The sequence below is a fragment of the Anguilla anguilla genome, chromosome 17 (assembly GCF_013347855.1).
Source record: "Anguilla anguilla isolate fAngAng1 chromosome 17, fAngAng1.pri, whole genome shotgun sequence".
Lineage (NCBI taxonomy): Eukaryota > Metazoa > Chordata > Actinopteri > Anguilliformes > Anguillidae > Anguilla > Anguilla anguilla.
Genome location: NC_049217.1, coordinates 19,485,964 through 19,510,535, shown reverse-complemented (window position 1 = coordinate 19,510,535; position 24,572 = coordinate 19,485,964). Strand labels below are relative to the sequence as shown.

The 24,572-nt window shown below is 44.1% G+C and overlaps 2 protein-coding genes across 2 annotated transcripts; both read left to right on the top strand.

Annotated features, from left to right (window-relative positions):
• The first annotated feature begins 1,118 nt into the window (after window positions 1–1,118).
• LOC118217128 (MICAL-like protein 1) lies at window positions 1,119–18,901 on the top strand. The gene is made up of 14 exons (XM_035398942.1): window positions 1,119–1,154; window positions 2,351–2,495; window positions 2,723–2,823; window positions 2,969–3,093; window positions 3,544–3,887; window positions 4,257–4,304; window positions 5,301–5,511; window positions 16,301–16,391; window positions 16,605–16,724; window positions 16,888–17,014; window positions 17,490–17,580; window positions 17,922–17,995; window positions 18,182–18,296; window positions 18,853–18,901. The coding sequence occupies exons 1-14, from the start codon at window positions 1,119–1,121 to the stop codon at window positions 18,899–18,901; spliced, it is 1,677 nt and encodes a 558-aa protein (XP_035254833.1).
• Window positions 18,902–21,546: 2,645 nt separating this feature from the next.
• Window positions 21,547–24,488, top strand: LOC118215932 (DNA-directed RNA polymerases I, II, and III subunit RPABC2). The gene is made up of 5 exons (XM_035396901.1): window positions 21,547–21,736; window positions 22,611–22,680; window positions 22,831–22,961; window positions 23,466–23,537; window positions 23,734–24,488. Exons 1-5 carry the CDS (start codon window positions 21,717–21,719, stop codon window positions 23,822–23,824), a joined length of 384 nt encoding a protein of 127 aa, XP_035252792.1. The 5' UTR covers window positions 21,547–21,716; the 3' UTR covers window positions 23,825–24,488.
• Window positions 24,489–24,572: the final 84 nt, after the last annotated feature.

The window sequence follows — 24,572 nt, the reverse complement described above, 5'->3', positions numbered from 1 at the left end:
CAATCGGTCTTACCTCCTGAGCTATGTTGCCCCCATATATCATTGTGAATATAATTCAGCGATACTATGAGTAAAAAGTATTTTTGGACATACTATGTTGTCATACAAAAACGTTGCACTTTGCACGTTACAACGGTTATAGACTTGTTGACGGCACGCTTGTCCCACCTACCGGTACAACTTACCGTTATATAAGTATAAGTAAATATGATTCAGTATCCTTTTCTCATTTAACAGAGCCAGTAATGTTAGTGACAGACTTCATTAATTAGCTGATGTGACTGTGTAAGAAAAACAGAAAAAGTTTTAAAACCGTAAATATAACCAATTTTCTGCTAAGCTTAGTGAATACATTTAAATTATTCAACTCTTTAATCGCTTTGGCTTAAACCACCCTCTGCCATTAATAGTTAATCTCTGGTTGCTTGGATTGTGAACATATATTGTAGAAAAAGTGTGAATATATAGAAAAATTATGGACCAAGTCACTCTCAACAAGACCAGGACGTGAGCTTCAAAAGCCCAGTTTTGGCTAATTGGTTGTGAACTGCTGCATTGTGGGATACTCATGCCAGTATAGTGGTGAAGTATCTTTTGTAGTGTCCGGTGTTATCATACAAGATATTTCACTGGATGTATTATGACATTCGGGTATTTTCCGCAATACTATTTCATGCATACTATGGTTTAGGACATGCTAAAAACACATACTATTCTGGCGTACTAAATAATATTCTATTTCAGTTCTGTACTCTGAATTGGCTCAATAGTATATGCGTAGGTGTGCTTGTGTGTGTTTATGCAGGTTTTCTGACAGCTGTCAGTATATGTGTTTTACAGCAACTTTTGGCCTCTAAATTACTGGTACCTCACTTCAGGAAGTGGAACATGGGGCTTTGTGGAAACAATGCTTACGGGGCAGGTTATGTATAATTTATATAATATTTATATATTTGTCACACAAGACATTTGCATCAGCCACAGAAGCAGGTATTACTGGTTATGGTATTTCAGGTCCTGTCTGACTTCATGGAAATATAACAGGATCAGGTGTTTAGTACAGTGTGCATTTGAAACCTTTGTGTAGAGAAATTAGAGGACACAGTGCAGGACTGTACATGGCTTTTTCATTTTTTAAGAAGAAATTTGGAAAGGTAAGCTTAAACTGTTATACATATTTACTGGTGATATTCTACACTTCAGTTACTAGTCCAGCCTCTTGGCTATCTCAGTTAAGTCAGTAGTAGCACTTAAAAGAAGAAAGCTACTGTACTTAAATCATTTTTATAGGATTTACCTTCAGAAAAGCACTGACGCCTTAGTGTAATGTAGCTCCTAGCAGTGAAACATGCTGCAATTACATGCACTGTGGATTGTGCTATGCAGTAGTTAATGAACATTTGAATAATATTCAAATATATTTACCAGCATCCCTGACATCCAGTTAACAGCTCTGGAATTCACATTATTACACATTGACTTTTTATTTTTACAAATATGCGTTTAAAATGTAGTCTTTCAAAAAACTGAAGCACAACTGAGGAGAGCTGAGTTGAAATGAGTTGAATGAGTTGATGTTTTTTTTTTAGGTGTTTTGTATTTTGGACCAATATTAAAGCTGTCACCATCATCTGGTCAGCTACACTGGATTGAGCTCCACTGTAACAAATGACATGGGTGGCTCAATAATACAGGAGAGATAATAGCACGCAGTAGCACACACGCACAGTAGCAGCACACTTTGTATCTGTACCTGCTGTACCTGTATCTGGTCCTCTCTATCACCTGTGTTGAACGGTTTGTCTTTCAGCATTTCAGAGAGAGAGAGGAAAGAGAGTTTCATTTTGAATGCCAAGAGAGGCTTTCTTTAAAGAAACTCTTCTTAGGCTGATTCATAAAGAGTTTGATCCATACATAATTTGTACTCCCCACACATTTGTTGTGACTTATTTATGTACAGTGCTGTTCATCTGCAGATTATGCTCACTTTTCTCCGATCCACTTGGTATTGCTGGTGCAGACTTTCTTGGTTATTTGACTATTTTTCTGAACTATGACCATTTCAAACCCCATCACTGGTTAGCTTAAAATACAAACAGACATTTCTAATGGGATAACAATTACTTTGAAATTGATCTTGGAAAAAGTAGATTGCCTTCTAGCCATCTCTTATTCTGATATGCTTAGAACAAACAGATACGTTTCATGAGTTGTGTTTCCTCATACTTCAAACCCAGTTCATTTCAACATGACCTTCGGTAACATGGAAAAACACAGAAGTTGGAGAAGGTGTAGGTGTGGCATGTATCATGTATACCGCTGTGTGTATGCCCCTCCGTCTTCTTTCCAGGGGTTTGAGAAGGTGGAGTCAGAGCTGGGCATTCCTGCCCTGCTGGACCCTGAGGATATGGTGTCCATGAAAGTGCCTCATCGGTTAAGCATAATCACTTATATCTCTCAGTACTACAATGTCCTTACCAACAAGTCTGTGGAAGGTGTGTGGAATTATGTACAGTTTGTAAACTTGTGCAAACCTTCACTCAAATGTGTGTGCATGTATTCCCACTGACACGCATGCTTGCATGCACACTTGACTGAAGATGGAAAAACAGAAAACAAACAAGAAATTCACCTCATTTTGCTGGAAAAGTTGAAATCTGTAAAAAAGGAATTGTGTTGCCAGGCTTATTTATAGCTGGCTATTCACATCTGTCTCCTGCAGTCAACCCTCCTTGCTCAGAAAGGTCAGATGGTACAGTCCAAGCCAAACTTGGCACAAAGAGACCTGAGGCTCATGTCAGTGACCTAGTGTTGGAGTCTAAGGTAAAGGTGAAAAAATTTAAGTAATTAACAAATACCACAGGCCCCATAACAGCACTTGTTTTCCACATTACTGTTTTGGTAGAATAATGTCTGCATCCTTTCATTTTTAAACATGGTACTCAAAAATGCCATTTGTGATTTTAAGAAAGACACAAGGGACCAATCCAAACGGGACACTCTGAGCAATACCTGTGCGGTCTGCCAGAAGCAGGTCCACCTGGTGCAGAGGCATCTAGTCAATGAAAAACTGTATCACCGCAGCTGCTTCAGGTAACAGAATTCACCGCGCTACACTTATGTGTTCACCACGGTTCAGTTACAGCACTGTATGTGTTCACCACATTTCAGTTCAGCCATTCCGTATTCTGTATTCTGTAGCAGGCAGTGCTCAGTGTCACTGTACTGAAGCTTTTTATCACTATACCGAAGCTTAGCATCACTGTACTGAAGCTTGGTATCACTATGCTGAAGCTTTGTATTACTATACCGAAGCTTGGTATGTTGCCCTGGAAAGTGTACACAGTACAATTAACAGCTCACACACTCAGCCCTGAGATGTTGGCTTTGCTCTCTTGCTGTAACAGGACCTCAGTCACAGGGATACCCTGCTCCTTCACAACTGTGGAGCCATTTTATTTTGCCTGTGTTTCTCTTTCTCCTGATTCTCTCTTTCTTCTGTTGTCTTTCTCTTTCTCCTCTCTCTCACTTTTGGTTTTGCAGGTGTCAGGAGTGCAGCAGTTATAAAGCAGGAAGTGAGGCGGGCACCCTGATATGCAATCACCACTTTTCCAATCACAGCAACTGCCCAGACCTCAGCAGGCCAGGGGAACCGATGATGACGCTAGGGGGCAAAGCCATAAAATCTGAGACTCTGTCTGCTGCAAAGAGCCAGGAGAAGACTCTTCCCCAGGGCGTGGTCCCTGTGGAACCGTTGATCAGTTCTGAATTTGCTGGAGAGGCAGAACTACCAGAGAAAAATGGACAGAGGAATGGTAGCAGAGAGGAAGAGAATGAAGAGAGAGAAGCTAATAAAAGCACAGAGATGGATGATGGAAGGAGGAATGGTGAGGGATGCAAAGAGAGGGTTAGAATCAGGGAAGAGGATGGAGAGAAAGAAATTATTGTAACCAGAAATGAAAATGAATTGAAGGAAGGGGTTGAGAGGAGAGAGATGGAGGACAGAGAGGGGGAAAAGGAGGGGCACAGAGGGACTGATGAAAATGAGGAAGTGAAACTCAAGCCGCTCCTTACTCCCAGTCTTAGTGAACACAGCACAGAGCGGTACCAGCAGGAGGATTTAGAGGCAAAGAAGCAAACAGGAAACTCTTCCAAGAGATGCCATTTTCTTGTACCTGTCCATCATTTAGGAAGCGGGGACCAGCCAGTGCCTGCACCACGGTGGGCCACTGACTCTCCCTCCACCCTGCACCCAGCACCCAGGACCCGCCCCTCAAAAGTAACAGACAGCACCAAAGCCAATGGTGAGTTGGATGAGCAGTGTTTCATTGACTTATATTCCTGGATTCTGTCCTTGTACCCACAAAGTGACCTGCTGATGTCATTACATAATGAACACTGTTTTGGACAAAACAAATGACCCGCTTCTGTTCTGATTTTTGTGCAGGTGTGCCAGGCAATTCAAGTGATCTGAGGAGAGTCTGTCCTGCCCTCCGAGAAAGACTTCTCCCCACAGGGAGGTGAGAATCTTCTGTATGTTTCAGCTGAAAAAAGGAAAATGGATCAGTAAAAATGCAAATGTAGTGTTTCCTTTTGGGTACAGCAGAGCATTCTGGGTATCAGTCTCATGATGCATGTGTCACAGTCTCTCAAATCAGCTGAAATTATTTTCCTGTTAGGTAATGTATTTTGTTGCTTTTGGAAAAAAATACAAATGAAGATGGGGATAAAACGGGTATTAGATGTAAAAGACAGGAAAATACAGGTCGCATATTGCAGGGAGAACTGGAACTCACTCTTACTTGACTCATACACAATGATTTTAACATTGGTGAAAAAATGTATTCTGATGAATGGCATGTTTATGTGTTTTGGGCTTTTGACCATCTTATGGATAGACTAAAATCTACACACTGCACAGAGTGAAAAGGAGTTTCTTTCATGCCTGTGTTTATTTAAGAGTTTTTACTCTTATGAAGCTAGTGGGAGAGAGAGGGGTCATAATGCCAGATGAACTGGAGTCTGAAGTGGGTTGGAGTCCTGATCTATGTGGTCACTTCTGGCACTACGATCTTTACTCCACTCTAGTGTGTTTTTTTTGCATCTCTGCACCTTGAACTAATGCACTTATTGTACGTCGCTCTGGATAAGAGCGTCTGCTAAATGCCTGTAATGTAATGTAATGTAATGTAACTGTGTTAATATTCCTTCATCCCTTTGTCTGCCTGGCCCAGCCCAGATTTAAACTCCCATCTTCTTTTCTCCAAATATGCATTTGTGTCCTTCTGTCCCTGTCTCAGTTCTGGCCGTCCCAGTGGAACCTATAAACGCAGAGATCCTCCCTGGATGGATCTGGTGGAGCCGGGCCCATGGAGACGACTGCCCCCTGCCCCCCCAGCCTCCCTCCCCCGCTACAGCTCAGTACCCTGCCTCTGGGGCCGTGGCTCCAGGCTGGCCCTCTCTACCAACCCCTTTGAGGCTAAGAATATGGATGAAGAGTCTGTACAGGAAGTGAGCCCAGTTAGGAGTTCAGTAGGACCCAGTGTAACAACCAATCACCCCTGGTATGGGATCTCTCGAGCAGCCAGTGCAACCAGCATAGGTGGACCAGTGGCCAAAACAATTAGCCAATCCCATTTAGCCAGTGCGGGTAGTCCAGCCAATGGAGTTTCCCACCGTGATTCACCTGGCACAGGTAGTCCAGCTGCTAGTAAACTTAGCCAAACTTACAGAGCCAGATCAAGCAGCTGGAGGGCTAAGGGGAGGCCAGCATGTGGGGTTTCACAGCCCTCTCCCACAGGTCAGTGTCTCTGATTCAGAAACATCTGCTGTTCATTTCTGTGGATTGATCCTACTCTTTTCTTTAAAGGGCACATGAGCCCTTAGTAATATGACTGGTTAATTTGCTTTATACCTTCGATAAGATAACGTCCTGCATTCAAATCTGAAACCGATCTGCATTTGGAAAAAAAATAAAGATCACTTTTTTGCAGAATAGAGCACAGTCATCTTTGAACAAGCTAGGTTATAATGCCACTAAGTTGGTTTATCTCAGCTGCTCAGGCTATTCCTATCACGAAACTGCCAACTTTCAGTGAGCTCTGTGATGAATCTTGAGGAAAAACAAAAATGGAGAAGTCAAGGAGGGTCCTTTTGTATTGCCCTGGACCAAATAAAGTGTATTCATTTTCACAAGCTGCCTCTGACGAGCAGGGCTTGAAAACATACTTTTTTCCCTATCCATTCACTCCGAGCAGAAACAGAATTTTAACGTGTCTGTTCTTTTGTTCCACCCACAACATAATGTTCCTGAACTGGTTAGAACAAAAAATTTTAAAACTTCATTTTGTTCCATTTCTCCTACCTCTCAAACATTGAAACCAGCCTAGTATCCTGTTCATAAACATAGGTAAAGTGAGTTATTTTTTGGTTGTGCAGCAGTCCTTCTATGAGCTGCAAGTGGTTTTTGATGCTGTATTAACCACGACTGCCTACATGGAGCACCCTGGTCCTTGCAGCTGCAAAAAAGCAAACTTTATTTTTATAGCATAAATGGACTATTTCCAGATTTGAATCCTGAGTCATACCTTATCTAATGGAAAAAGCTAATTAACCGGAGTCATATTACCACGTGCTCATGTCCCTTAAATGTGTGGGTCTGAGTGGGTGTGTGTGTGTGTGTTCATTAGCGCCTGAAGTATGATTTCTTTTACCCTGTTAATGTAATCGTTCATGAATTTGATTGAAATGAGTATAGATGCTTGTGCATTCTTTTACTCTTGTTCTCTCCCTCCCTCTCTCTCCCTCTCTCCCCCTTCTCTTTCCTCATTACCTGTTTTGAATGTCCAGCCCTCCCTATCCCTCAGTCCTCCTCTCTCTCATCCCCAGCTGCTGTCAGTAGAGAGAGCCTCTTTACTCCCATAGACTGCAGTTCTGCTGAGCACCTCCCTGTTAGCCCGTCTCACCCGCTTCCCCGGAGTGTATCTCTGCCAGCCATCAGTGGGAGCACTTCCTCCATCCCGAGTTACAAACCAGAACTTCCCACTGGTGCCCCTCTACCACCCTCATTGACCAGCATCAGCTCAGTTCCAGAGGACTTACAGAGCATTGGAAGCAATTGGTTTAATGCCACAAATCCTCCACCTTCAGTTCCCCCATCATGTCCCAACTCTCAGATTTCCGGCAGCCTGTCAATCCCCAGTATCTCACCCATTCGCAACTCCCTATCAATCCCAAACCTCTTATCAATGGAGAGCCCTTCCTCAATCCCCAACTGCAAATCAGTATCCAGCCTTTTACCAGCTGGTAGCCCCTCATCAATCTCCAACTCCCTATCAATTTCTGGCCCCATACCAACGGTTAACCCCTCATCAATCCCCTGTGTTGTATCGACTTTTAGCTACTTGTCAAACTCTAGCTCCTTATCAGTCCCCAGCCTCTTATCGACCGCAAGCTCTCCCTCAATACCTAGTTCCCTATCAATTCCTGATTCCCTATCAGACCCCCATGCCTTACCGATCCCAAGCCCCTCATCAATCCTAAGTTCTCTATCAATTTCTGATTCCCTACCAGAATGCAGTTCCTTATCAATACCAAACCCATCATCAATCCCGGATTCCCTATCAGTTCCCAACATTTTATCAATCCCAAGCCCCTCATTAATCTACAGTTCCCTATCAATTCCTGATTCCGTTTCAAACCCCAGTACCTTAACAATCCCAAACCCCTCACCAAACCTCAATTTGCTATCAATTCCTGATTCCCTATCATTCCCCAACATTTTATCAATACCAAGCCCCTCAATAATCCTGAGTTCCCTATCAATTCCTGATTCCCTATCAGACCCCAGTACCTTACCAATCCCAAACCCCTCATCAATCCCCAGTTCCCTACCAATTCCTGATTCCCTATCAGACCCCAGTGCCTTACCAATTCCAAGCACCTCAACAATCTTCAGTTCCCTATCGATTCCCAATTCCCTACCAGACCCCAGTACCTTACCAACGCCAAGCCCCTTGTCAATCCCTGATTCCTTATCAATTCCTGATTCCCTTTCAGACCCCAGTGGCTTACCAATCTCAAGCCCCTCATCAATTCTCAGTTCCCTATCAATTCCTGATTCCCTACCAGACCCCAGTACCTTACCAATACTAAGCCGCTCATCAATCCCTGAATCCTTATCAATTCCTAATTCCCTACCAGATCCCAGTGCCTTGCCAATCCCAAACGCCTCATCAATCCTCAGTTCAATATCAATTCCTGATTCCGTATCAGATCCCAGTGCATTACCAATCCCAAGCCCCTCAACAATCCTCAGTTCCCTTTCAATTCCTGATTCCCTCTCAGACCCCAGTGCCTTACCAATCCCAAACCCCTCATCAATCATCAGTTCCCTATCAATTCCTGATTCTCTACCAGACCCCAGTACCTTATCAATCCCAAGCCCGTCATCAATCCCTGATTCCCTATCATTCCCCAACATTTTATCAATTCCAAGCCCCTCATCAATCCTCAGTTCCCTATCAATTCCTGATTCCCTATCAGACCCTAATACTTTACCAATCCCAAGCCCCTCATCAATCCTCAGTTCCCTATCAATTCCTGCTTCCCTATCAGACCCTAATACTTTACCAATCCCAAACCCCTCATCAATCCTCAGTTCCCTACCAATTCCTGATTCCCTTTCAGACCCCAGTGCCTTACCAATCCCAAGCCCCTCAACAATCCTCAGTTCCCTATCAATTCCTGATTCCCTACCAGACCCCAGTGCCTTACCAATCCCAAACTCCTCAACAATCCTCAGTTCCCTATCAATTCCTGATCCCCTTTCAGACCCCAGTGCCTTACCAATCCCAAGCCCCTCAACAATCCTCAGTTCCCTATCAATTCCTGATCCCCTTTCAGACCCCAGTGCCTTACCAATCCTAAGCCCCTCATCAATCCTCAGTTCCCTACCAATTGCTGATTCCCTACCAGACCCCAGTGCCTTACCAATCCCAAACTCCTCAACAATCCTCAGTTCCCTATCAATTCCTGATGCCCTACCAAACCCCAGTGCTTTATCAATCCCAAACCCCTCATCAATCCTCAGTTCCCTATCAATTCCTGATTCCCTATCAGACCCCAGTGCCTTATCAATCCCAAGCTCCTCAACAATCCCCAGTTCCCTATCAATTCCTGATTCTCTACCAGACCCTAATGCCTTACCAATCCCCAGCCCCTCATCAATGCTCAGTTCCCTATCAATTCCTGATTCCCTATCAGACCCCAGTGCCTTATCAATCCCAAGCTCCTCAACAATCATCAGTTCCCTATCAATTCCTGATTCCTTATCAGACCCCAGTGCCTTACCAATCCCAAGCCCCTTTTCAGTTTTCAATTCTATATCAATTCCTGATTCTCTACCAGACCCCAGTGCCTTACCAATCCCAAACCCCTCATCAATCATCAGTTCCCTATCAATTCCTGATTCCCTATCAGACCCCCATGCCTTACCGATCCCAAGCCCCTCATCAATCCTAAGTTCTCTATCAATTTCTGATTCCCTACCAGAATGCAGTTCCTTATCAATACCAAACCCATCATCAATCCCGGATTCCCTATCAGTTCCCAACATTTTATCAATCCCAAGCCCCTCATTAATCTACAGTTCCCTATCAATTCCTGATTCCGTTTCAAACCCCAGTACCTTAACAATCCCAAACCCCTCACCAAACCTCAATTTGCTATCAATTCCTGATTCCCTATCATTCCCCAACATTTTATCAATACCAAGCCCCTCAATAATCCTGAGTTCCCTATCAATTCCTGATTCCCTATCAGACCCCAGTACCTTACCAATCCCAAACCCCTCATCAATCCCCAGTTCCCTACCAATTCCTGATTCCCTATCAGACTCCAGTGCCTTACCAATTCCAAGCACCTCAACAATCTTCAGTTCCCTATCGATTCCCAATTCCCTACCAGACCCCAGTACCTTACCAACGCCAAGCCCCTTGTCAATCCCTGATTCCTTATCAATTCCTGATTCCCTTTCAGACCCCAGTGGCTTACCAATCTCAAGCCCCTCATCAATTCTCAGTTCCCTATCAATTCCTGATTCCCTACCAGACCCCAGTACCTTACCAATACTAAGCCGCTCATCAATCCCTGAATCCTTATCAATTCCTAATTCCCTACCAGATCCCAGTGCCTTGCCAATCCCAAACGCCTCATCAATCCTCAGTTCAATATCAATTCCTGATTCCGTATCAGATCCCAGTGCATTACCAATCCCAAGCCCCTCAACAATCCTCAGTTCCCTTTCAATTCCTGATTCCCTCTCAGACCCCAGTGCCTTACCAATCCCAAACCCCTCATCAATCATCAGTTCCCTATCAATTCCTGATTCTCTACCAGACCCCAGTACCTTATCAATCCCAAGCCCGTCATCAATCCCTGATTCCCTATCATTCCCCAACATTTTATCAATTCCAAGCCCCTCATCAATCCTCAGTTCCCTATCAATTCCTGATTCCCTATCAGACCCTAATACTTTACCAATCCCAAGCCCCTCATCAATCCTCAGTTCCCTATCAATTCCTGCTTCCCTATCAGACCCTAATACTTTACCAATCCCAAACCCCTCATCAATCCTCAGTTCCCTACCAATTCCTGATTCCCTTTCAGACCCCAGTGCCTTACCAATCCCAAGCCCCTCAACAATCCTCAGTTCCCTATCAATTCCTGATTCCCTACCAGACCCCAGTGCCTTACCAATCCCAAACTCCTCAACAATCCTCAGTTCCCTATCAATTCCTGATCCCCTTTCAGACCCCAGTGCCTTACCAATCCCAAGCCCCTCAACAATCCTCAGTTCCCTATCAATTCCTGATCCCCTTTCAGACCCCAGTGCCTTACCAATCCTAAGCCCCTCATCAATCCTCAGTTCCCTACCAATTGCTGATTCCCTACCAGACCCCAGTGCCTTACCAATCCCAAACTCCTCAACAATCCTCAGTTCCCTATCAATTCCTGATGCCCTACCAAACCCCAGTGCTTTATCAATCCCAAACCCCTCATCAATCCTCAGTTCCCTATCAATTCCTGATTCCCTATCAGACCCCAGTGCCTTATCAATCCCAAGCTCCTCAACAATCCCCAGTTCCCTATCAATTCCTGATTCTCTACCAGACCCTAATGCCTTACCAATCCCCAGCCCCTCATCAATGCTCAGTTCCCTATCAATTCCTGATTCCCTATCAGACCCCAGTGCCTTATCAATCCCAAGCTCCTCAACAATCATCAGTTCCCTATCAATTCCTGATTCCTTATCAGACCCCAGTGCCTTACCAATCCCAAGCCCCTTTTCAGTTTTCAATTCTATATCAATTCCTGATTCTCTACCAGACCCCAGTGCCTTACCAATCCCAAACCCCTCATCAATCATCAGTTCCCTATCAATTCCTGATTCCCTCTCAGACCCCAGTGCCTTACCAATCCCAAACCCCTCATCAATCATCAGTTCCCTATCAATTCCTGATTCCTTATCAGACCCCAGTGCCTTACCAATCCCAAGCCCCTTTTCAGTTTTCAATTCTATATCAATTCCTGATTCTCTACCAGACCCCAGTGCCTTACCAATCCCAAGCCCGTCATCAATCCCTGATTCCCTATCAATTCCTGATTCCCTATCAGACCCTAATACTTTACCAATCCCAAACCCCTCATCAATCCTCAGTTCCCTACCAATTCCTGATTCCCTTTCAGACCCCAGTGCCTTACCAATCCCAAGCCCCTCAACAATCCTCAGTTCCCTATCAATTCCTGATTCCCTACCAGACCCCAGTGCCTTACCAATCCCAAACTCCTCAACAATCCTCAGTTCCCTATCAATTCCTGATGCCCTACCAAACCCCAGTGCTTTATCAATCCCAAACCCCTCAGCAATCCTCAGTTCCCTACCAATTCCTGATTCCCTTTCAGACCCCAGTGCCTTACCAATCCCAAGCCCCTCAACAATCCTCAGTTCCCTATCAATTCCTGATTCCCTACCAGACCCCAGTGCCTTACCAATCCCAAACTCCTCAACAATCCTCAGTTCCCTATCAATTCCTGATGCCCTACCAAACCCCAGTGCTTTATCAATCCCAAACCCCTCAGCAATCCTCAGTTCCCTACCAATTCCTGATCCCCTTTCAGACCCCAGTGCCTTACCAATCCTAAGCCCCTCATCAATCCTCAGTTCCCTACCAATTGCTGATTCCCTACCAGACCCCAGTGCCTTACCAATCCCAAACTCCTCAACAATCCTCAGTTCCCTATCAATTCCTGATGCCCTACCAAACCCCAGTGCTTTATCAATCCCAAACCCCTCATCAATCCTCAGTTCCCTATCAATTCCTGATTCCCTATCAGACCCCAGTGCCTTATCAATCCCAAGCTCCTCAACAATCATCAGTTCCCTATCAATCCCTGATTCCCTATCATTCCCCAACATTTTATCAATTCCAAGCCCCTCATCAATCCTCAGTTCCCTATCAATTCCTGATTCCCTATCAGACCCTAATACTTTACCAATCCCAAGCCCCTCATCAATCCTCAGTTCCCTATCAATTCCTGCTTCCCTATCAGACCCTAATACTTTACCAATCCCAAACCCCTCATCAATCCTCAGTTCCCTACCAATTCCTGATTCCCTTTCAGACCCCAGTGCCTTACCAATCCCAAGCCCCTCAACAATCCTCAGTTCCCTATCAATTCCTGATTCCCTACCAGACCCCAGTGCCTTACCAATCCCAAACACCTCAACAATCCTCAGTTCCCTATCAATTCCTGATGCCCTACCAAACCCCAGTGCTTTATCAATCCCAAACCCCTCAGCAATCCTCAGTTCCCTACCAATTCCTGATTCCCTTTCAGACCCCAGTGCCTTACCAATCCCAAGCCCCTCAACAATCCTCAGTTCCCTATCAATTCCTGATCCCCTTTCAGACCCCAGTGCCTTACCAATCCTAAGCCCCTCATCAATCCTCAGTTCCCTACCAATTGCTGATTCCCTACCAGACCCCAGTGCCTTACCAATCCCAAACTCCTCAACAATCCTCAGTTCCCTATCAATTCCTGATGCCCTACCAAACCCCAGTGCTTTATCAATCCCAAACCCCTCATCAATCCTCAGTTCCCTATCAATTCCTGATTCCCTATCAGACCCCAGTGCCTTATCAATCCCAAGCTCCTCAACAATCCCCAGTTCCCTATCAATTCCTGATTCTCTACCAGACCCTAATGCCTTACCAATCCCCAGCCCCTCATCAATGCTCAGTTCCCTATCAATTCCTGATTCCCTATCAGACCCCAGTGCCTTATCAATCCCAAGCTCCTCAACAATCCCCAGTTCCCTATCAATTCCTGATTCTCTACCAGACCCTAATGCCTTACCAATCCCCAGCCCCTCATCAATGCTCAGTTCCCTATCAATTCCTGATTCCTTATCAGACCCCAGTGCCTTACCAATCCCAAGCCCCTTTTCAGTTTTCAATTCTATATCAATTCCTGATTCTCTACCAGACCCCAGTGCCTTACCAATCCCAAACCCCTCATCAATCCTCAGTTCCCTATCAATTCCTGATTCCCTACCAGACCCCAGTACCTTATCAATGCCAAGCCCGTCATCAATCCCTGATTCCCTATCATTCCCCAACATTTTATCAATTCCAAGCCCCTCATCAATCCTCAGTTCCCTATCAATTCCTGATTCCCTATCAGACCCTAATACTTTACCAATCCTAAGCCCCTCATCAATCCTCAGTTCCCTATCAATTCCTGATTCCCTATCAGACCCTAATACTTTACCAATCCCAAGCCCCTCATCAATCCTAAGTTCCCTACCAATTCCTGATTCCCTTTCAGACCCCAGTGTCTTACCAATCCCCAGCCCCTCATCAATGCTCAGTTCCCTAACAATTCTTGATTCCTTGTCAGACCCCAGTGACTTACCAATCCCAAGCCCCTCATCAATCCTCAGTTCCCTACCAATTCCTGATTCCCTACCAGACCCCAGTGCCTTATCAATCCCAAGCTCCTCAACAATCCTCCGTTCCCTATCAATTCCTGATGTCCTACCAGACCCCAGTGCTTTACCAATCCCAAACCCCTCAACAATCCTCAGTTCCCTAACAATTCCTGATGCCCTACCAAACCCCAGTGCTTTACCAATCCTAAACCCCTCAACAACCCTCAATTCCCTATCAATTCCTGATTCCCTACCAGACCCCAGTGCCTTACCAATCCCAAGCCACTCATCAATCCCTGATTCCCTATCAGTCCCCAACATTTTATCAATCCCAAACCCCTCATCAATCCTCAGTTCCCTATCAATTCCTGATTCTCTACCAGACCCCAATGCCTTACCAATCTCAAGCCCCTCAACAATCCCTGATTCCTTATCAATTTTTGATTCCCTACCAGACCCTAGTGCTTTACCAATCCCAAGCTCCTCATCAAGCCTCAGTTCAATATCAATTCCTGATTCCGTATCAGACCCCAGTGCCTTATCAATCCCAAGCCCCTCAACAATCCTCAGTTCCCTACCAATTTCTGATTCCCTTTCAGACCCCAGTGCTATATCAATCCCAAACTACTCAACAATCCTCAGTTCCCTATCACTTCCTGATGCCCTACCAAACCCCAGTGCTTTACCAATCCCAAACCCCTCAACAATCCTCAGTTCCCTATCAATTCCTTATTCTCTACCAGACCCCAATGCCTTACCAATCCCAAGCTCCTCATCAAGCCTCAGTTCAATATCAATTCCTGATTCCGTATCAGACCCCAGTGCCTTATCAATCCCAAGCCCCTCAACAATCCTCAGTTCCCTACCAATTTCTGATTCCCTTTCAGACCCCAGTGCCTTATCAATCCCAAGCTCCTCAACAATCCCCAGTTCCCTATCAATTCCTGATTCCCTTTCAGACCCCAGTGTTTTACCAATCCCAAGCCCCTCATCAATCCTCAGTTCCCTACCAATTTCTGATTCCCTACCAGACCCCAGTGCCTTATCAATCCCAAGCTCCTCAACAATCCTCAGTTCCCTATCAATTCCTGATGCCCTACCAGACCCCAGTGCTTTACCAATCCCAAACCCCTCAACAATCCTCAATTCCCTATCAATTCCTGATTCCCTACCAGACCCCAGTGTCTTACCAATCCCAAGCTCCTCAACAGTCCTCAGTTCTCTATCCATTCCTGATTCCCTTTCAGACCCTAATGCCTTACCAATCCCAAACTCCTCATTAATCCTCAGTTCCCTATCAATTTCTGATTCCCTATCAGACTCCAGTGCCTTACCAACCCCCAGCCCCTCATCAATCCTGCATTCCCTACCAATTCCTGATGCCCTTTCAGACCCCAACATTTTATCAATTCCAAGCCCCTCATCAATCCCTGATTCGCTATCAGTCCCCAACATTTTATCAGTCCCAAACCCCTCAACAATCCTCAGTTCCCTATCAATTCCTGATTCCCTATCAGACCCCAGTACCTTACCAGTACTAAGCCCCTCATCAATCCCTGATTCCTTATCAATTTCTGATTTCCTACCAGACCCTAGTGCCTTACCAATCCCAAGCCCCTCATCAATCCTCAGTTCACTATCAATTCCTGATTCTCAACCAGACCCCAGTACCTTGCCAGTCCCAAGCCCCACATCAATCCTCAATTTCATTTCATTTCCTGATTCTCAGTCAGATCTCAGTACCCTACCAGTCCTAGGCCCTTCATCAGTACCTGATTCCCTGTCAGTCCCCAAATTTTTATCAAACCCGTCAGTCCCTGATGCCCCATCAGACACTGGAATTTCATCAAACCCAAGCCCCTCATCAATCCTCAGATCCCTGTCAATTCCTGATTCTCTATCAAACCCCAGTACCTTACAAGTCCAAAGCCCCTCATCAATTCCTGATTGCCTACCAGTCGCCAACATTTTACCAATCCTAAACCAATCATCTATCTCTGATTCCCCATCAGTCTTTGATGCCATACCAGACCCTGGAATTTTTTCAACCCCCAGCTCCTCATCAATACTGAACTACCAAACAATTCCTGATTCCCCAGTGGACCCAACCTTTTTATCAAACCCCAGCCCATCATCAATCCCTGGTTCCCTTTCAGTTCCTGATTCCCCGTCTGTCCCTGATGCCCCATCAGACCCTGGCATTTCATCAATACCAAATGCCTCATCAATCCCCAGTTCCTTATCAATTCCTGATTCCCTGTCAGTCCCAAGCCTCTCATCAATCCCCATTTCCCTATCTATACCCAGCTCCCCGTCTGTTCCCATTTTCCCATCAATCCCCAATGCCCTCTCCAAACCAGGTGCTTCCACTTCAGTGCTGCCCCACTCTCTATGTAAGGTAGGCATAAATGATGACTTAAATGTAAAACCTAACTGTTTTTGTTTTTGTTAACTAAAATGGTGGTGAAAAGCTCACTGTAATGTGGTATATTTGAATGTCATCATGATTATTATGGTGGAATGAATGCTGAGTCTTGTCGTATGGTAATGAATTGTGGGTATGAGTACCTGTTTTATATTCACGCTGATCTGCTTTTCCTTTTCCTGTTAGAGGGCTTGTATGGAGAAGCCTCCCCCTTCCTACACCCCCAAACCCAAGGCCCCTGGAGGCCCCCACCCCACCCAGCCTTCAGTCTCAATACACGGCTTTCCCAATATCAAGAAGAAGAAGGTGTGTGTGTGTGTGTGTGTGTGTGGAAGGGGGAGGGCAGAGTTCACCATATTGATTCATTAAATCATGATATAGCACCATGTTCCATCAGTGCCATCATTCATCAGTATTATAATTTGATCAGTGATCAATAATTTACAAGAATAGAGACTATGTTTGACAGATGCATTCAGCTCACTTGGTCCGAGTGGAGGATATCCAGGTAGAGATGAGGGAGCTGGAGCGCCATCTCAACCTGCTGGAGCTTAGAGGAGTGGAACTGGAGAGGAATTTGCGAGGCTGCCAGAGTGGTGAGTTTATTTTTCCTTTATTTTGCCAGGTGTCCCACTAGCAGCTGCTGCATCTATAGCAGGGATGTTTTACATATATTTTAATACTACCTCAAATAGTTGCCAGTAATAGCTTTAAGAATCAATAATGGTTTTGCGTTTCTTAAAATGCCACACATTCCATTTACTCCAATTTCTTTAACGATGATGATGACGTTGCATGTGGATTACATTATAATAATCCAGAAACTGTGACTGAAATGTCTGAAGCCCAATTGTGGGTATGAGTATCTGCTATGGATCAGTACTGATCTGCTTCCTCTTCTCCAGTTAGAGGTCCTGTATGGATAAAGTGCATTTTTCTGTGTAAGACTGTGAGGAAACTGCCTGGCTTAAAACCAGAAAATCTCTACCAGTGTGTGGCAAAGCTGAAGAGAACAAGTGCTTCAGGTGTTTATGCTGGAAGAGTGAGCTCTTAGTAGGCTGTGTTTTTCAGGAGAGCAGGAGGAGACCCTGCTTGTGGACTGGTTCACTCTCATTCACCAGAAGCATGTGATGGTGCGCCGGGAGGCCATGCTGGTCTACACGTGAGTGACCCACCAGTGTCCTTATCGCTTACAGCTCCGTACTCAAGAACTGGCTGTAAGGATGGACTGCTAAAATGGTGTTTGCAATCTGGTGATGACACTATGAATCTGACTCAAAAGAAGATGTATCCTTCATTCTGGTTTACAGTACCTCTGCTGTTGCCTGTTTCCTCAAAAGTTGAAAATGATTCCAAAGTGGATGTGCACGTGTGTGTAATTGAATCACATGTGCAGTATTATATGCATATAAAGCTGGGTGTTTTTGCATGTGAGGGTGCATATGTGTTTGTTTATATGAACATGCAGCATTCCAGTGCATAAGAACAGGTGCATTTTTACAGGGAGAAGCAGCAGAATCTGGAGAAGAGGCAAGCAAATGTGGAGTATGACCTCAGGTGTCTTCTCAACAAACCAGGTCAGTTAGATCTACCATGACCTGCACAAAGCTCTCTGCCTCAGGGCCAAGATCATCTGTACAATGGCTGCTAGCGTTACAGTATGTAATCAGAGAGTTTCACCACTGCAGAAGTCCTACGCTACTTCCTTGCTTATTAATAAGCAATAATGATGTGTTATGACCTCTGAACTCTCTCTTGCTCAGAGACGGAGTGGATTAATGATGATTGGATCAGAGAGCAGCAGCTGATGGCAGAGTTGGTCAAAATTATTGAAGAGAGGGACCACATCGTCAACAGGATGGACCAGGACAAGCAAAGGTAATGAACCATCAATCAAGCAAAGCCATAGCTAGACCACCCGCATTTATGAGTTGTCTGTCAATAAGCTGGAATTGGTCAGATTTCATAAGGAGAAAGTAGCACAGTGGGTCAGGAACTGGGCTTGTAACCGAAAGGTCGCAGGTTCGATTCCCGGGTAGGACACTGCCGTTGTACCCTTGAGCAAGGTACTTAACCGAAATTGCTTCAGTATATATCCAGCTGTATAAATGGATACAATGTAAAATGCTATGTAAAAGAAATGCTATGTAAGTCGCTCTGGATAAGAGCGTCTGCTAAATGCCTGTAATGAATAATGAAAATAATGAGTAGACAAAGCTGATGATGACAGTACACATATGGAGATTCTCATTTTATCAAGTTCTTCTGCAACAGGTAATTCCGAAAATGTGGTGACTGTTCCCGTTCTTCATTGTTGTCATTGGTTCTGGACCATCGTCTTCTGTAAATGTGGATGTCAATGGAGTGTTAAGAGAGGGAAACAGAGAAATGGGAATCTGATAGTTTTTGCTAATATTGGTTTTGTGTGTCTTAGGCATGTGGCGGAAGATAAGCTGCTTGCAGCCATGATCGAGAGAAGGTAAGGAGAGACTCTTGTCCCTGTCAGTCACTCTTTCTCTCCGTCTACCTTCCTTTTTATTCTTTACCATTCTTAGGAAATGAGAGAGTCGCACACTCAAGTTACTTCTTGCTGTGTTTAATTGGCCAGTATTTCAGCAAAACATGCCTAGGTGACCCTGACGAAGGCATCTTTTACAAAACGTTAGTCAATTAATCGCAACAAGTAGGAACTTCAGTGTTCGACTCTGGTTTCTTAATATTTACGCCCCGCTAGTCTGCACTTCTCTAACTTTTGGGTGTGCTCCATTTTGTCTATATATCCTTTACCATTTCACTCATCTGTATCTCCCCCTGTAACACTCTTCCCCCTACCTACACCCCCAAACCCAAGTCCCCTGAGGTCTGCCACCCCACCTGGCTACTAGCTCCAGGCCCCGGCTTTCCTCTCATTAAGAGGAAGTGTGTGTGTGTGTGTGTATATGTGTGTATGCATATGTACGTGTGCGTCTGTAATGTTCATCAGTCAGCCTACAAAAGTGAATTCCTCACTTGAATTTTTCTTTAATTTTTCTTTACCTCCATACTCTGCTGTGGTCTTGACATGTTCCTCTTTCCTATCGTTAACCCCCTTGTTTCAGACCATTTCTTTGTTTCTGTACAGAGTCCCATAAGGAGTCTGGCAACACATAGAGGAAGAGGGCAGTGAACATCAAAGCACTGAAGATGTTGAGCCAAAAGGTTGAGGGCGGCAAAAGTAAGAGCCGTCATGCAAGCAAAAGCTGAGGGGACGGTGGTTAGTGTAAGAGCCTAGTTTGATCCAGAGTTTGAACTTTTGAGCTGCGGTTGAGCAATGAGGTACCCCCTCTGACTGCACCCCCCTCGCTGTGTGACACTGGCCAATTATGCAATGTCCCTTGTGACTCCTAGCCACAGTTGGCTCTGGCCTGATCTGGAGCAGATCAGTAATGAACTGTAATGCACCAAGACTCCAATAAATGCATGTCTCCGGAAAAAAAGGGAGCTAAAGCTGAAGATCACTAACAGAAACACTCCGGTGAAACAAACACAGAACTCAGGGACGTTTCATTTACCTGCACTCAGATACACACTTAATGGTTCAACTTCATTTTTCCTCAGGTACAAATGTTTTTTTTATTTTTTTATTTTAGCTTTACATGCAATTGTGCCTCTCTTTTACTTCGCAATTAGGACTATCATGAAGAGCTTCTAAACATAGAGTAAGACAAATGTAATTAATGGAAGTATTTAAAGCACCTAAATATGCTCTAATATTGGTCATAGGCCTATACTGTGAGGTGTGAGCTGTGTTAAATCATCGTGTGAGATGTGGTGGTGGTCATAGCCATGTTGGTATGAACATACTTACTCTTTAACATGATTGTAATAATGAATACCTAGGACCAGTCAGCATCTGCCCACTTGGCCTTTGTGTACATATACATGCATGTACAATAAGGAATAACCCTTCTTTTGTGTAAAATTATTTTTGGAATTCTTTATTTGGAAATGTGAATCAATGGGCGCCGTGGTGAGAAGGACCTGGGTTCAAATCCCAGCATGGGCCTTTTTGTGTGGAGTTTGTATGTTCTCCGCTTGTCCGCATGGGTTTCCTCCGGGTACTCCGGCTTCCTCCCACAGCCCAAAGACGTGCAGGTAGGCTAATTGGAGACTCTGAATTGCCCATAGGTATGAGAGTGTGAGTGAGTGGTGAGTGAATGGTGTGTGTGCCTGGCGATAGATTGGCAACGTGTCCAGGGTGTATCCCTGCCTCTCACCCAATGGACACCGGGATAGGCTACAGCACCCCCTGTGACCCTGACCAGGAATAAGCGGGTATAGATAATGGATGGATTGATGGATGGATGTGAATCAACGATGCAGAATCTTAACACTTTTCTTGAACGCTGGGCTTTTTAAATATTTTTGTTTGAGTGGAAACTAAGAAGAAAGAATAAGCCTTCTAGTAATTTTTTAAAAAGCACAAGTGTTAAACAAGTGTTAAACACTTGTGGTAACAAGTGTTAAATACATGTAAGTTATGGAAGATCTATAGACAAATTCAAAACTCATGCTTGAAAAAAAAATTGCAGTACCACAAAGAACAATCTCCAGACCCGATTCCAGCCAAACAAACCCAAAAACATCTTTAACTGATGCATATCAGTGGGTACTCCAGTAAAAAGAAAACACTAAGAATATACCACAACACTTGGAATATAGTAAGGATAACCCTATCATTTTTTATATTATTTTGTATATACATCATTGTATTTTAAAATGCTGTCTATTTGCTTCACTGTACCCTGCCTGTCTTTAAAATTAAATATATTAAATGGAAAAATACAAATGTATGTTTTATTTATTTATCTTTTTAAAGATCTGTAATTATTTATGATTAGATTCTTTGATTATTTGGTTTTGTGTGCATTCTATCCATTCACCCGACAGTATATCACACACCTAGGGGTGTTCAGTTCCTTCTGCTGAAGTGATGGCTACTGCTGGCTACAAACTGGAGATAAATAAATAAATAAATATCTATTTCTTAAACATTGTTTTGCTTCGCAAGTCTGCTTTTGCCATTCAGTTTCACACACTTTTAATTAACCAACTGTGGCCCAGAGTACAGAGCGACGACCGGATTAACCTCCGGTCCCGGAAGTAGATGTGTCATTGACGGAAGCAAAATAGTTGGACAGAGCGCATGGCGCAATACAGAATGTCTGCTTCAATTTAACGATATTTTTCCTTCGCTGCGAATTAGAACTATCTGGAATATCATTTACAATTTAAAAGAGAAACCAGGACAGAGGGAAAATGTCGGACAATGAGGATAAGTACGTTATTTACCAGCCACTTAAGTCCTAATGACGCGAAGTCCGGAGCATAGTTATTAGCGGTAGGAGAGAGGTAGCTATATTTGCCTCAAACTCAAAGCCACACATTAGTTGCTCAACCGCGGCATTTACCCGACTTGACAGCTTAATTTACTCAGCCAGTACTACTAACGGATCTAGCTAGTGGTATCTGCTGGATGCAAGCTACTTTCAAGTTACTCAGTCGGTTTTACGCAGTGGAGAATTCGCTAGCTCTATTTTGTTCGCTACCTAGATAACTGCTACGTTAATCTAACAACAGCTGTTTTCCTCCGTTACCCTGGCGGAAATTTCAGCTTGGTCCAGCATGATTTTAAGTTGGTCCAGCTGGTTTGGAGATGGTCACACTTGCAATAAGACTGTTGAGAATAGCTACCATGTTGGCAAGACCTTGTTCAGCAGGTGAGCGAGCTTGGTGCAGAAAACGAGACCATCACAAAATTTCAGGTGGAAGCTGGTTCCAGCTATATTCCATTTTAAGCTGGTTCTATCTTGAATTTCCACCAGGGTACGCGTATCACGGAAAGGTCTGTGTATTGTTGGCTAACCGCTGTCCTTCAAACAAACATCTGACTATTTTATGGCACAAGTGGACTTAGTCTACTTGCTTACAACCGATAAAAATGTATATATTTAGCTCGGGGTTGTCTCTCCCTGTTTTGGGTGTTGTGGCATGGCATGGTTACATAATGTTAGTTACGTTAAATTCGTTGTTACTCATGTTATTCTGAAGTGTGATTCGCTACATTTAACGATCACAAGTGATCAGCGACATGAAACGATATCATCGCTGGTGACGTCGGCAGTGATGTTTTCCTTGCTGTGACTCCCTCAGTTTCGATGACGGAGATTTCGACGATGTTGAAGAAGATGAAGGACTAGATGACTTGGAAAACGTGGAAGACGTGAGTTCTTTCATACTAGTTGTTTTCTGTCTATATCCTCCCCTGCATTCTGCTCGTTTGTAGCTCTCTCTCGTTTCTCCCTCCTGCCGCCTGTACTCTTTTACTCTTCCTTCACGTCCCCTTCTCTATTTCTCATTGCCCCCTTCTTAGGAAGACCAGGAGAATGTGCAGATCCTGCCGGCAGGGGAAGGACAGCAGCCCAACCAGAAGAGAATCACCACCCCCTACATGACCAAATACGAGAGAGCCAGGGTCCTGGGGACCCGCGCTCTGCAAATAGCGTGAGTACAGCCTCCTGTGTGTATCTAGTAGTTATGGGCACTTGTTAAGGGGTGTGTAACCAGCTTTCAGTTTTAATCAACTGCCATTAGTGCCTACTTTACCCAGATATTTTGAGTGTTCACCTGCAAGACCTGGAGACGGAGTGTAGCACAGTGGGTAAGGAACTGGGCTTGTAACTGAAAGATCGCTTGTTCAACTCCCGGGTAGGACACTGCCATTGTACCCTTGAGCAAGGTACTTAACCGGAATTGCTTCAGTATATATCCAGCTGTATAAATGGATACAATGTAAAATGCTATGTAAAAAAAGTTGTGTAAGTCGCTCTGGATAAGAGCATCTGCTAAATGCCTGTAATGTAATGCAACAGATGATTAAATATACATGTAAATTATAAGCGTTAAGAAGACTAACTTTAAATCATAGTAGTGGAGGGTTGAGTTATGACAGAGTTTTCATGAGTGGAAGCACAGTTTCTGAATAATCACTATTTGTCTTTGCTGCAGAATGTGTGCCCCAGTTATGGTGGAGTTGGAAGGAGAGACGGACCCTCTGCAAATTGCCATGAAGGAACTCAAGTTAGTAACGCATTTTTCCTTCATTTATCTGATTTACAGCGAGGGTCATGTGACTTGGACCGAGCTGTCATAACTGCTGCTGATTGATGCAGGTTTAGCATGCTCTCAGGTCCAACAGAGCTGTGCGTCCATGTCGCCATGCTGCTCCTGTGTGTGTGTGTGTGTGTGTGTGACCTTGTCATCACTGATTTTGCAGGAGCAGAAAGATCCCCATCATCATCAGAAGGTACCTGCCAGACGGGAGTTATGAGGACTGGGGCTGTGATGAGCTCATTATCACTGACTGAACCAGTCTCTCCTGAACTGGACCGCCACAGAAACAGAAGCCTGCCACAGATGACATCAAGCTGAACCATAATCAAACCGTTGTACTGGATGTCTAACTGGAGAGACCTGGCAGTCTAACTCAAATGCTCATATCCGTGTAACAAACCACTGAAGAATAGTCTCGTTTATACACATAGGCAGAGAGTTGGATGTCAGTACTGCGGTCTTCTCTAGTGCATGACACCTGTGTCAGGCAGTCCTTTTGTAGAGCATTTAGTTGTTATTACAGGAACTGTCCACAAGAGGGTCTTGTAATCCTGGGAAGAAAATATACCCTGCACCTCAATGAACTAAATTTAATGTGCGCGCAGGTTTGAAATACTGTGCTAGTTTGACTCTTTTGTTGTTGTGTTCATTTGATTGAGCATTTTTATAAGATACATTTTTGTTTATATTTTAATTCAATCCTAAAATTGAGGCTGATGTTTTCTCATGAAAACATCTAAGGCCCTTTTTTATGCACATTTAAAATTTACCAGGTCTATACACTGTACATTTTTCATAACTCAGAATCACTTTTAAAATTGGTTCAAAACCATATGTGTATAAACCATAATGTGTTCGATAATGAAAAATAAACAGCTTTGGGCATTCCTAAAAATAATATTTTTGCATGGTACATCTGATCTGCCTCCCTTGTCCATTTATACATTACAACAGTTATTGTTTTCTATTGTCAGTTTTGCTCACACAACATTGGTGTTTTCT

Excerpts from the sequence above, each read along its gene's own strand:
- LOC118217128 (XM_035398942.1), top strand. The coding sequence starts at position 1,119 with ATGGCTTTTTCATTTTTTAAGAAGAAATTTGGAAAG. Across the intron at positions 3,094-3,543 it reads TATCACCGCAGCTGCTTCAG|GTGTCAGGAGTGCAGCAGTT; the intron begins GTAACAGAATTC and ends TTGGTTTTGCAG. Across the intron at positions 16,725-16,887 it reads CCAATATCAAGAAGAAGAAG|ATGCATTCAGCTCACTTGGT; the intron begins GTGTGTGTGTGT and ends TATGTTTGACAG.
- LOC118215932 (XM_035396901.1), top strand. The coding sequence starts at position 21,717 with ATGTCGGACAATGAGGATAA. Across the intron at positions 21,737-22,610 it reads ATGTCGGACAATGAGGATAA|TTTCGATGACGGAGATTTCG; the intron begins GTACGTTATTTA and ends TGACTCCCTCAG. Across the intron at positions 22,681-22,830 it reads ACTTGGAAAACGTGGAAGAC|GAAGACCAGGAGAATGTGCA; the intron begins GTGAGTTCTTTC and ends CCCCCTTCTTAG.